Source organism: Manis pentadactyla, chromosome 11, assembly GCF_030020395.1.
Source record: "Manis pentadactyla isolate mManPen7 chromosome 11, mManPen7.hap1, whole genome shotgun sequence".
Taxonomy (NCBI): Eukaryota; Metazoa; Chordata; class Mammalia; order Pholidota; family Manidae; genus Manis; species Manis pentadactyla.
Window position 1 is genome coordinate 21,664,528 of NC_080029.1, and position 14,073 is coordinate 21,678,600.

A 14,073-nucleotide genomic window follows, 5' to 3' on the forward strand; every position below is an offset into this window, starting at 1 on the left:
ACAGTAGTGTGATTGAAATATACTGTATTGATTTTGCAAACATTTATCCAGCTAGTACTATGTTTCAGGCATTGTAATATGAATTCAAATTGTAGAAATAAAACAGACGTAGCTCCTGGAGAGAGAGATAGAAACATGTTTCCTGGTGTCATGAGATGGAGACATAGAGACGGTGGAATATAGGGGAATAAACGGTCATGTTTTCCTAAGGAGAAGGAAGGCCACGAATGACTTCAGAGAAGAGATCTTAACTTGAATATCAAGATGGTAGTAGGTGCTCATCAGACAGATAAGGTTGTGGTATGGTTTTCCCAGCAGTGGGAAGAGCAAGAGTTTAGCTCCAGTGAGTTGGAGCATTAAGGGATCTCAGCAGTTTCATATGGATGGATCATGGGTCAGGATTGTATGGTGTTGTGAGAGACAAAGCCAAAGATTACAGCAGGGCCTTGCATGCCACACCAAGTTTTTATCCTACGGGGAGTGGGAGACCAGCATTGGGTTTTAAGGTCCTATTTGCATTTGAATATGCAGAGATTTGGGGAGGGTGGAATTGAGAGGGGCCAAGATAGAAGGCAAGGGGAGATTTGGAGACCCTTGTCATCTAGACTAGTGCCATTCAAAGTGTGGTGCCCACTGGGTAACTGTTCACACGAGTCCTTGATAAGGTAGGAAGCTTATACTGGAATGTAAGCCAACTACTTCACTAGGCACACGGTTTAGTTTGGGCAACTTTGCTCTCAGGGAAGGACTTTCTCCACAAAGGAAGCTGAACTTTGATGTACATTCTGGTGCCAGCCATACACCTTGTAGTGGACCCACGCTTTGGACCCATCAGTCTTCAAATTCTTCCAATGTCACATATTTATAAGTAAAAAATGTTAGAGTACATGCCTTTAACATATGTGTATTTATGGGCTCTACACATTTATTACTGTAATACCATGTTGTATACATTATAAATACAGTAAACATACATTTTAAGAGGATAAGGTGAAAATAAATTATATTAAAAAATACTTCACTTAAGTGAAAGCAGTGTTATTAACTATAATTCACTAATTTTGAAAATTGTTTACCTCAGAAGTCCGCTTCTGGGTTAGGTTATTTTGGTTTTGGTGTAAATGGCTGTCAATTGAAAAAGTTACCCTACAAAGGTAGATGGTTCCAAATGGAATAGGGCAGGTTTGGCTGTACATATTAGGATTCTCGTCTTTCAATACGATTCAGTAATTAAATACTTACTGAATGTTCTTACTGAGGTTCACATTCTCAGATGTTAATCAGTTGTTTTTGTAAACCAATCTGAAGAAGTTTCATTTTCATATTTTATATACATGGATTTTAAACCCATTGCAACTCCTAATTTGAAAGATTTTAAAATAGGTTAAAATTCAAATTCTGAGTTTAACAAGACAGAAATCACATTTACCGTTCTCATCAGGAAAACGACATAACATGGAAATATTTCCAAATACATGTTTCTAAAGGCTCTTTCCAAGGCACAAATATCTTGAGAAAAGCAACAACTTTCCTCATTCATTGGTGAAATAGCACATTTATCTTGAAAAAGCAATTAATGTCGTTAAACAATATCTTCCAGGTTAAAAACAAAATCACAGAAAAGGTCAACACATTTTTTTCCCACTTGTCTTTTTGTAAAAAGTACTTTTTAAGTACTTTTCCATGAGTTAACAATGAACAGCCATATGGTATAGTGGGTTTCAGGGTCACTCTGCCCTCTTACAGAGAGCCTGTGTGTTAAGAAAATAAGGTCATAAATCTCTTAACTGGATTCATTCAATCTAAAAGTGAAGTAAAGTTGTTAAAAGTGAAAAAGTGAGGGCATTGTCTTCCAGACTATGGATCACCCCCTGCTGGATCACGCCACCCCCAGGGACAGCAGTCTTCTGTGTATAAAACTTAATGTGTTCTTATTTTTAGAAACATAAATATAAATAAGACCTCAGTAGGTCTTTTTTGCCTTTCATAGGTTGTCTTGTGTTTCTTCTGGGGTGTTGTGTTCCACTTTGGCAAAAACTTGACTATTTTTATGTGGTTCTAAACCAAGGCAAAACCAAGGGGAAGGAGAAGAGGGTGCTGATAAAGAGGCTTGAGGGAGACAGCACAGACAGACCTTGATCACCAAGGACATGTGAGGTGTAAATCAGAGGAAATGCACAAATAGGTATTTTTTTGCATGCTGTTTTTAAAAATGTTTACATCTTATGTTTTCTAGTGATCATAAGATTTTCAAGGTATGAATCAAACTATTTATATTCTTCCTTCTCCGTGCTGGACATTGTGCAGTGCACATTCACATACATATTTTCTGCAAAGACTAGATGCCTCCCACCTCCTTGTAGACTCATGTCTCCAAATTTTGCAAACAGCAGCTGCTCAGAAATAATCTGTGTTTTTGTTTTTGTTTTCTATGAGAGGGCCTGTGTGAATGTCCACAGCCAGGTGACTGCCTGATCAGGCATCAGGATGGCATGGTTCCCTGTGGGTGGGGCCTTCTGAGGCTCAAAAAGCAAGAACTTTCATCCAAGCAGTAGCCTGTATAGCTGGGCAGAAAAGAACTAGCAGAAGCTTTTGTTCAAGACGACAGCATTCCCTACCCACGAACAACAGCTGCTCCTCTTAATGCCGCACTTCCTTCCAGAAAACAACAACAACAAATATTCTTTTGCTTGTCTTACTCACAGCAAGGTTGGTCCACTGTATACTCCTCCAAATGCATCTTTGTCAATAACTGTCAGGTATTTATTCTTGTTCAGGTAACTACAGAGAGAGAGAGAGAGAGAGAATGGATTAGGAGAGGCTAAGCAAATTAATATAAATACCAAAATAAAATGTGAGCATGGTCTTCTCTGGTTTTTAACTGGTTTTTAAGAATTTGGAAAGTACCTTACTTTCTTCTGTCTCAAGCACTCAAAACATTCTAGGTATCAATTGTGCAAGGTTTACACACATTAATTTTGGCAGAAGTCTTTGAAAGGGAACATGTTTATGATCTAGTTTGCATATCTAGATTTTTAAAAATTGCCAGATTCCCTATTTATCTGGCAGTGGCAATTGTGTTTATCAAACCTTTTCAATACCCATTGATATAAATTTTGTTTCTCAATATTGATCAATATTCCCATTTACTTTTGAAGATGGGGCTTAAAACAAGAGGGAAGTGAAAGTGGGAAAGGTGGTGTGTGGTATGGGGACAATCAGAGATTCAGATCTTTTCTTTGGGTAGGAATTGCCAGATTCAGGAAATAAAAATACAGTATGATCAGATAAGAAAATGAGTACTTTTTTAGCATAAGTAAATTCCCCATATAATTTTTGAAACATTCTTATAGTAAAAAGTTATTGTTTATCTGAAATTAAAATTTAACTGAGTGGCCTATAGTTTCTCTGACAACCCTATTTTGGAGGCACAGGTTACTCAGACAAGATTATGGAGTATACCTTTCATAAAAGGGGTTTGATGGATACATTAATCTTTCCATTTTGAAAACACAGGCAACTGGAATCAAAATATTTTTGAAATTCAAATCACAAAGTGATTCTGTAACATAAAGTCACCTCCAAATAGATAAAAGCTTCCAAGGATATTTGAAGTTGGCTTTTTTCCCCCTAGGTTGTTTAGAGAACAAAATGATCTAACAAAAAAACTAAGCACATATATATCCTTGTTATAAATTATCTCAATTTATGCATATTTAGAATAACTCACCACATAGCCTAGTCAACTTAGGAGTTAGTGAGAAGTAACCTGTTGATGCAAAATGAATACAACAGAGACTCTTAGGAGGTCTGCTTAGTTACAGATCATGCGTCCATCATTCTATTTCTGGTGTTTGCTCTTCATGATGGAAAATTCACAAGGATGAGGGCTAATTATAACAGTGTGACATGAGGACTTCCAGTCAGAAGGATCTTCTGCAAAGAATTCCTCACAGAGGAACTTGGTTAATTGGCTGCCTCTCTCTTCCTCTGCATCAGTCGAGGAAAGGGATGGGGGCCTCATTTGCGGTGACCTGAGGAGAGATAGCCTGTGCTGCTCAGAGGGCAAAGGCAGGAGCCACACTCCCATGAGCTTCCTGCCCCCAGCCGCGCCTGGCCTGCAGCTCTGCCCCGCTCCAGTCCTTGGTAGAGGGCAGAGCTTAGAATAAGAGGGGGCGGCCCCAGAGCCAGAGATGCGAGTCTGTTGGAGCAGCTGAAAGAGGAGTTTTTCCAGCCACCAATGAAGACTCTTTCTCCTGGGCAGGGAGGGGTTAACCAAATAAAAAGTAAATGACTCGGACTCTGCACAGTGAGGTCTCCTAAAGTGGTGTAAATTTCATGTTTCTTTTGTCTTTTTTCTCAAATTGAGATTGAAAACTACCTAATCTAAAGTAGCCACCACCCATTCTCCTCATAGCACTCTATTTCCTTCCTGGCATCATCACGATCTGTAATTATCTTATTTGTTTGCTTGTCTCCCCAGTCAGAATATAAGCTCTTTGTCTTATTTGTTGCTGTTTCACTAAAGCCAAGTTCAGTGTCTCCATACCTGTCTATTGAATACATTTGTAACTGAATGAATTTAAAAAAAATCAATACATCTCTCCTCCAAAATAGTGAGGTGGGCGATGCTATACTCTTAGGGTGACACATGTGATTGCATTAAGGAAAAAGCAATGGAGAATGAAAGAACAGAAGACTTAGTGTATGGTGTGGGGACCAATTGACTTTCTTGGTGACAGGGCAGCTGGTTTACAAATACCACAGGAATATGGCCCAGACATGGCCTCTTCAGGCAGTGACAGGACACCAAGCTTCCAGGGCATTGTTCAATTTGAAATAGAGGGGGTCAGTTAATCTCACATATGTACAGACCCAACTAAGAGGCCACTGCAGCCAAGCTGTGCCTTCTGGATGAGTGGCTATTATGTAAGGCTCTCAATCCTGGCTTCATTTGATCATCATTTGACTCTCCTTCAACCCACTGTGTCCATGGAATTCTTGCGGTCAGTGATAGCTAGAGTGGGCAAGAACCACCTTGGAAAAACAAGAACTGGAGAGAAGATCTTGAACAGCATGATTTTGTAAAAAAGACAACTAAGCTCCGTGTAAGTGCCGCACTGGCCCATGCCTCTTTCTATTCTTTGGACCATGTAACTTGCAGATCATATTTTGTTCTCAGACTGCTGAAAATCAAGTAGGGACTGGGTTGAGCTCATCTCAGTTTTTCCCCATCATCTCTGGCTGCTGCAAGTGAAAATCGGCTTGCTCTAATCATTAGAAATTATTGTAAAACTAAATAATCGCTTGTCCAATTCTGCAGTGTTTTCATCTGATATTCAATACGCCCCCAAGGATAAGGAGGCTGGTTGATAAGTAGTGCAGTTTACCAGAAACACTGCACAAGATTTCAAACTAAGAAAGCCAGCCAGAGTCCAGCAGAGGAGAAGGCGAATGGAGAGGCGGGCAGCCAACTGGAACGGAGATGAACTGAGTCTTGGGGGAGGCTGTGTTCTTTTAACACCAACAGGGCTGTTTGGTCACTTCATATCTTAGAAGTAATCAGGTGCTTAAAAATTAAATTGTGCTTTGCCTTGAGCAGTTTGGAGGGCTGCCTTATTATTGCAGATTGATAATGCCATGAATCTTTTAACCTTGGGTTCAGGTTGCTGATTTTACCTTCCATTTGAAGCTAAGGGGTTGGGGTAGTGAAATATATTAGTAGAAGCCTTAATATCCAGGAAGAAAATGTTTCCATCAGTCTCATTTATCATAAAATGATTACTGGCAATGTCAGTCTAGTCAAACTGATTCCTTGACCATGATTTATTCTGATTCATCTGGAGTCCCCTTTCTGTAAACCAATCACCAATCTTGGTAGGCTATATGGTAACCTACTCCAGACAATGATTACTTTGTAGTGGGGAATGTGATAATTTAAACTATCTTTTGTAGGGAACCTAAATGCACTTAAAAGAGTATAGAAGGTCTTGAAGTCAGGAATGAAAGAAGGATTTTTTTGAAAGTTATACTTGCTAAATACAAATACTGGAAGGGTTTAGGATAAAAGAACTGGCATCTCCTTTAAAAATAATAGACATTGCTACATGGTTGTATTCAGCGTCTTTTCAACACTCCACTGTGTTGAGCACTTAATGCCTCTTTGGGAACTTTTTGAAGAAATGAAGTTCTTCCTAGAAAAGGTATGTCAGATTTTGTATACGGGGAGAAGGGGAGCTGAGAAGCCCTTCCCTGTTTTAAATGCTATGTGTCTCACTGTTAAGGAAGAACCTGATGGTCAGAAAAATGAAATGGTGGGAAGTGAGTTGGGGAAGAGTACCCAGTCGACAAGCTCAGTATTACAGATACACTATTATGGCTCAGCTCCTTTCCCCTCGGATTCATCCTTGGCACATAGCAACCATTCAGTAAAAACATGCTGGCCGAATAAGTGGGTGTCCAGTTACCGTGTAACTCCTAGCTGGAGGCACCCTCTAGATCATGTTTAGATGAGGAAGTGACCTATATCAGAGTGAGGAGTATGGTGTTGTGGTAAGGAACGGTGTGGTTGATGCTGAGCTTCGCTCTCTGGGGAGTTTTAAGAGACACAGTTCAGCTTCAAGAAGGAATTTCAGCCAGCATTTTCATATTCCCTTTAGGGGAAACTTGAGCTGGCACCTGTTTTTGTTGTGAGACTCTCATGGAAACACTTCTCATAGTGTTTCCTTCTCATAGCATTGGTTATGAAAATTAAAGGTAACCCCTACCCAGTCTTCATTGCTCCTCGGAATCTATTTGGTAGCAGAAATCAGAATACCTGTCTGTAAACAGTAACAGGTGAGAAAATGCTCAAGGTTTCCATAGGCAGAGGTAAAAGCCAGCCTCGGAGCATATCCTACAGGCTGTTCAAAGTTACTCCATGAGAAATAATCATGTAATCGTCTTATCGTCGATTAATCCTGTAATCATCTCTATCGTCATCTTTTCCCAATGCTCCAAACTGCAGTGTTTTGCTTCTGCTCAGCCAATGTGTGATGCTAATTAGCCTATGAATTATGTTGACTTCTCTGTTCATAATGATTAATGTTTTGGTAGTTATTAGCACATCAAATTGGAATTTTTTTCCTGTCCAAATGTTTACCGTCAGATAGTAGTTCCTAGAGTTGGACAATAGAAAATGCAATATAGAGATTTCAGCATTCTGAGACAAGCAACATATCCTCACGCCACATGTGTGCAAAGAAAGGATGGAAAAGAGGTTCCCAAGAATGAATGTGATTAACTTGTGACTGAGAGCAGTTTAACATCTGAGCAAGGGAGGCTCGTATTATTATTAATTTCACAACTAAGTGATGACAGTGTGCTTGGTTCCACATGAAATCACAGTGCCCTGTGCTTTCATATATCTGCCATAATTTTCATGAACTTTTAAGTAATTATCCAATTGCTGCTGAGGCATCAGTGCTTGTTCCCAATGTGGAATTTTTCCAACTTGGCTGCAATTGTCTCCTTTAGTTACACTAAAAAAATAGGTCTAAATGAGGTCAAATCTGCTAAATCAATAAGTTGACAGGTGGCAGATGATGGGGGATAATTGCTCTTTTGGTTGACCTACTGCTTAAATTAGAACCTAAAGATATTTGAACACACTTATGGAGACTTTCTGAATTACTAACATGTTATGTGCAATTTTTGAGCATGGTTAATACAATGACAGGATATTGATGTGTTTACATTAGGGATAAAATTAGGTAAAATTATAATTAGCATTAAGACAAGAGGCAACATACTTATATTGAAATAACCATGTTGTGAATACTATTTCTTTATTACTATGGAAACTTGACCTCTGTTTTCTCCATCATCAGCTCAGCCCTTATCTTCCTCTTGTCCTAGGTCTCCTTATCATGATCATCACCTTGATTTTACCTTGGATTTACAGGGTACCTTTGACCGAAGTGCTTCAATCTCAGAAAAAATAAATTCTCATCAACCAGGAATCAGGAACTTAAGGTAAAATGATGAATAAACAGAACATTGTTTTATATTAGGAGCAAAGTTTCAAGTTTGGATTCAAAATACAGATTGGAAAAAAAGATCTTTGTTTTCTATTTTGATTGGATCTGAACTTTCAAACCCTAAAACATTTTTGTCCAGATACTTCTTATCTTTATCCCATGTTTGCCCTTTAATCTTTATCAGGAATTGGGAGAAACAGACTACGTATTTCATCACACAATGGTGGTCCTCACTGAATACCTTCATCTAGACTAGTGGTTCATAAACTATGACATCTGGTTAAATCCTACCTACTGCCTGCTTTTGTAAATAAAGTTTCGTTGGAACCCAGCTATGCTTACTTGTTTATGTATTATCTGTGGCTGCTTTCACATTACAATGGCAGAATTGAGTAGGTACGACTGAGATTGTATGACCTATAAAGCCTAAAATATTTGTTACCTGGCCCATTCCAGAAAAAGTTTGTTGATCTCTGATCTAGACTTATAAAAATCAAGAAACAAATGATTCTCACTCAAGCAGTATTTCTACATTTGTTAAACTTTTCCAGTTAGCTTTAATATTTCACATAAAAATGTAAGAAACTGTGGTGAAATTGGTGCAATGGTTTCTTTCCTATGTTTCAGGGGATAGTGATAGTGACTAGAACAGACTGCAATTCAGGGAGCCAGTGAATTAAAATCCATTGTCTCTAACAGAATAATTCTCTTCCATCAGCCAAGCCTCTCACAGAGCCCCTGATACAGTCTGAGGAGAAAGCTGGTGAGAGGGTAGAGGGAGTCTTCCTCTGTAATCTCTTAGGTTTAATTTCAGAAGACTCCCAGATGATCTGAAACTCTTACTGGCTCTTAGATTCTCCACAGCCACCTCTAGAATAAACCTTGTTAGATTTACATTCTTTCCAACAAGCTGGTATAACAAATGATTCTTCCAAAAAGTGTTCTGTGGAAAACCAGTCTGGAGAGATGCTCCTGGAACCACGAGCTCCCTGGGAAGCTCTGCACACTCTATCCACCTCTTGGGTACCAGTAATTCAGATTGTTCTTTTAAAAGACCCAAGTAGGCTACCTGTATGTATACTTTGTTTAACTTTGTAGGGCATGAACAGCTTTTTAAAAGTAACACCCATTAATTTATCATGGAAAGAGAGTTCAAGGATCGTAGTTTGAGCAGTGCACCTTGTACCCCCATCTCTTCTCTTACCACTGGGAGAAGCTGGGAAAAGCTGGCATAGAAATTATTGTTTCTTTGTTAGTTTGTCCATCCTTCAATAGCAAATGTCCCTAAACTCCTTTAATATTCTTCAGTTGATTTTATGATTAAAGCATAAAATAATAGGCTATTGCACCTCCACTGAAATCCTTAGCGTAACAATCTCGTGATTATAGATTCACTTTGGAAAGCTGTTTTAGTCTTTGTGGTTCTTGAAACATGATCAAAAGGCCAATCACAAGCAGGTATGAGGTATTTTGAAGCAAAATGGTCAACATACATGGCCTAACTTCAACCGAATTCTTTGAATTTAATAGCATGTTGCCATGCCAGCCTTTTCATCACGATGTCCTCAGACCTCGTGTGGAAGCTTGCTGTGTTGGTGAACTTGCAGCATCGGTAACTGTGTGACTGTTCTCTGAAACTTCTACTGGTTGTGCCTTGAGACTTGAATGGCCTCTTTTCTCTCACATGAGTCCACCATTCTTCCAAGATGCAAAATCTTTTAGCCTCTGTATTTTGTGTCTTTAATAGACTGAGCCAAGAAGTGTAAACATTCTCCTGAGCTAAGAAACAAGCAACGGAGACCAGAGGAGTTGCATGTTCCAGCTGTGGTGGTGGCTAGGAGCTCAGCAATGTTGAATCCCAGCAGGGCACAGGGAAAAGTCTTTAAACAGGATTTTAAAAATTTTGGCTTGGCCACTAGGTGTTTCTATCAAATTTAAAGAGCCACATTTAAAAAAAAATGGAAAAAACAAAACAAAATTGTGTGTTCACTTTGTTTGTAAAACCTATCTATGCTCCCTTCATATGTAAAGTGTGACCATTGGACAAGAAGAGTGATAGCATACTCCGCAGCAGTGGTTCTTGAGTTTTGCTTTACACTGGACTCACCTGGGGAGATGTTTAAATCCGCATGTCTGGGCTACACGCAGACCAATTAAACCAGAATGTCTGCTGGTAAAACCTAGGCATCAGTGCTCCCAAATCTCTTCAGTGGATTCCAATTTGCAGCCAATATTGAGAACCATGCTCTGTAGATCTTAAAGTCTGAATTTTATTCCCCAAATCTCTGTCCTTAAGAGACGATAACTAAGAGTGATTGAGGGTGATTCTAATGAGTAAATAAGGCAGGATAAAGAAGCAAATAATTTAAAGCATAAGTCCTACTCTTGGTCCTTAAAATCCTTTGCTTGTGGAAAAATACCATTTTAGAAATGAATTACCCTATGCAAAGTCGATTTCTGGTTCCTTTTCTCATCCAGCATTCCAGAAAGGCAGTTTTGGCTCACGAAAGAGTGAGCTGGACACCCTGAACTCAGGGGCCATGTTACCAGCTCTGGTCTTCCTGGTTGTTCCCTCACCACTCCTCTGGCCTGGGCTAATGGGCTTCTCTGCTGCCTTACTGCTAACAGCTTGACGCTCCCAGTGTCTAGAACAGCACGATAGTCTTCTGAAATCTTTATACCCTAAGTATCTATAAACTGTCTTAATTATTTTAAGGAGTTTCAATTCCTTACTTCATTCATAGAAAATTTGAATTGGGGAGATCATTTTCCTAAGGGTCATGGCTTTCTGGAATAGTTGAATCAAAGAGGCAAATATTTGGTTAGATTCATGTACTATTAAAATCGAAAGCTAGTAATTTAAGAAAACATCTGATAAATCTAGAGAAAATCATGCTTATGTCTTCCAGCAAGGAAGCCAATGTTACTGTATATTTAGTGTTCAGTTATTTTCGATCTGAAATGCATCCTTTGGATTGGGTAGAACTCTCCCTGGTGTACGTTGATTCTTATATTGCTGCCCTCAATTTGAACCCACTGGAATGTGTCTTAGTGTGAGCAGGAGAACATTGCTTTTGTTTATCTTTGTATGTGCCAGTTCATAGCACAGTATCTGGCTTATTGTAGGTGTTCAGAAAATATGTTGAAAAATAAATGAAGGATTGTTTGAGATTTGTATGATAAGTTAAGAAGGAAGTAGGGTTTCTCTAGTAGTGTATGTAAATTTGATGTCTAAGTATTCATGTTACTCTGTTGAGTCTTTCTAGATGTCCCTATAATTAGGTACTTAAAAATGGTCAATATCAACCTGAATGAGACCACAACTGTACAATCTAGAGAAAGGTACTCTAATCTTCATTTGATACAGACTACTAGGGAACCCAAAAGCCTGGCAAAGAGTGACGCCCCACTGCAGAGAGAACTCGGAAAGCCATGCTGGTATATAATGACTTCAAAACTTATTAGCATTTATTCTTTAAAAATGGAATGATATCAGAACCCACTACCACAGACCCTGAAACCAGAACAAGACCACCATGTAATCAACATGTGGTTTTGTTTGTTTGTTTGTTTGTTTTGTATCCAGGGCCCCTACACATGGCGGTTCAGTTTGTCTCCCTCACCCAGCTGAATTGGGGTCCGTGGACCAGGAGCATCAACATCCCCTGGGAGCTTGTTAGAGATGCAGAATCCTGGGGCTCCCCCAGATCCACTTAATCAGGATCTGCATTTTGACAAGATCCCCCAGATGGTCTATATGCTCAATAAAGCTTGAGAAGCACCAACACAACAGATCTGGAAGCACAGGCCTTCAGATTTTGCAGTGATCATTTCCAGAATATAAAATAACTACATAGGAAATATTTCAAGGAAAAAAAAGAATCACAAAAACAAACAAGCAACAAGACAGTCAAAAATGAGTGGACATATTTTTTAAAAAAGCAAATTGAACATCTGGAATGAAAAAATAGTTTAAAAATACTCAATAAAATGTTATAAAACAAACACGAAAATTTGTTGTTTGTTGCTTCAGCTGGCTGTTACCCACAGTGGTTTTTCTCCTTCTCCTATGTGTGATTTTTTTTTAACTAAGCTCAAATTTGATTGATCTTAATCTTTAAAAATCTGGGAGTTTGTGTTGGGAGTCTTTCCTTTGTAGAGGTTTGCATTCGTTTCTGCCAGGAATCAGAAGGTAGTACTAGCATGGTACCACTCCAGCTCTTGTCCAGTTTCCCTGGTTTTATCCGGGAGTCTCCGGTTACATCACTGCCTCTGCTTTTTCACGGCACTAAACCTAACCTCCTAGCACCACTGATGCTGGCAGCTGCCTCTACAGGAGCTCCACCCTCCCTAAGCACCCACCACTTGGTTACCGCTCCTGGTTTGTTAGTTTTTCTTTCCTGTCTTGGAGCTAGGACATGCAATGTATTTTTTTAAAGAATGCATGATCTAGTTGTTTTGTGGAAGGTGTGCCCTCCAGGTCAGCTAGTCCATTGAACTGTGGGAATTGACTCTGCTAAAGCTATTTTTCATAGATTAGATATTAGTTTTAAACACACATCATTTTTTTGCTGAAGTAGACCGCAAACTCTTAGACACGAGTAAGCCCTGGCACGGATACTAGAGACCACTAACACCTGATAAAAAAGCACTGATAAAAAAGACCTGATCAACAAAGGCAGAACCCCATGTTCACGGCTATCATTTTGCCAGCATCCTGTTGTAGCCATTGTTTATGTTTGAAGAAGGCAAAAGCTCGTTATGGCTTTTTGGCTGTTTCTGAATGAATCAAACATAAATTGACACCTTTCCTGAAAACATGTCAGAAAAAAAGATAGACCTTACTTTCTGAACAAACTTAGTTCAATACACCCCTCTCCTTCACATACCTAGTAGATGAATATTTCCACACACACACCCCTACAGGATAACTGAAGGGAACACCACGGTTCTCCATTTTATCGAGGATAAAAGCTTTGGGATTTGGAACTGGAGTCAGTGTAAATGTCCACTAAGGCAGGCTCTTGCCGAGTTCCTTAATATCTCCAAGTCTTGGTCACACTAACTTTGGGGTTGAGGAATGCCCTGGTAGAACCTGTCTCTAGCAGGATTCTGGCCCGTGGGATGGTCCTTGGGGGTGGGAGTGTGGGACAGGACAGTGGTTTCCATGGCTTCCTTTGACTTACACAGCATCCAGCTTCGTTCCATTGAAAGCACGCCCTTCAACTGAAGTAAAGCCATTGTTGTATAGTTTCCTACAATCAACAGAGAGGAGAAATCAGTGACCTAAAAGAAGTGGTGCTAGCCCTATTCTGAGGGTTGGGCTTCATTTCTTCATCAGAAATGAGCTCAAAGGTTCTTAGGTCCCACACATGAGCCCCACAAGCGAACTTTCCACTGTGTCTTATTTAGGACACAGAATATTTCCCAGTTTGAATCCCCATTCTCCAGAATTAGCTCCTACTTACTTTAAGCTGTTTCTCAAAAAGCAGATTCACTTTGAGAAACAAAGATTTACCACCACTAAGTATTCTTTAAAAATGTTCTACATACACTCAAAAAACGGGGTTGTCAATGTCAATAATGGAGGAATGACTGCAGTTTCTTAAGATGGAAACTTTTAAAGATACTATTCATCTGAATGCATAGATTTTATATTTTTCTATTTAAAATGTTATTTCACATTTGTATTTTATCTATATTTTATCCCCGGGGCTTTTCATCGATTAAATGCTTAAAGGTTGTGGGCTTAATTAAATTGACCTTCAAAGACAATTCTAAGAAAAGAAAGACTATGCCCTTTTGTGGAAATTTTAATGTTTTAACTTGTTGCTGTATTTCTGTAACTGATTTTCATGCAGTGATTCATAGAAGGGGCTGAATTGAAGTGTTATCTTCTCTATTTTCTAGTCAAGTTACGGAGACATGGAGATGACTTATCAAAGCTGCACTGATATAGTGCTCCTGGGAATCAAGATTTCTGAACTCAAATGCAATTCTTCCTACCCAACAAAAGCACACACCCTTTCTGCAGGAGAAGAAGCCCCAGCTGTGG

At 39.3% G+C, this 14,073-nt stretch overlaps 1 protein-coding gene across 1 annotated transcript in view; it reads right to left on the reverse strand.

The window, feature by feature from the left end:
* Window positions 1-2,114: 2,114 nt before the first annotated feature.
* Window positions 2,115-14,073, reverse strand: part of LOC118910888 (thyrotropin receptor) — a 113,538-nt gene continuing 101,579 nt past the window's right edge. The window contains exons 7-8 of the mRNA XM_036882456.2: window positions 13,205-13,273; window positions 2,115-2,781 (exon numbers count right to left, since the gene is read on the reverse strand). Of these exons, the coding sequence (XP_036738351.2) occupies window positions 2,700-2,781; window positions 13,205-13,273 (151 nt within the window). The 3' untranslated portion in view covers window positions 2,115-2,699. The remainder of the gene's footprint in view (window positions 2,782-13,204; window positions 13,274-14,073) is intronic.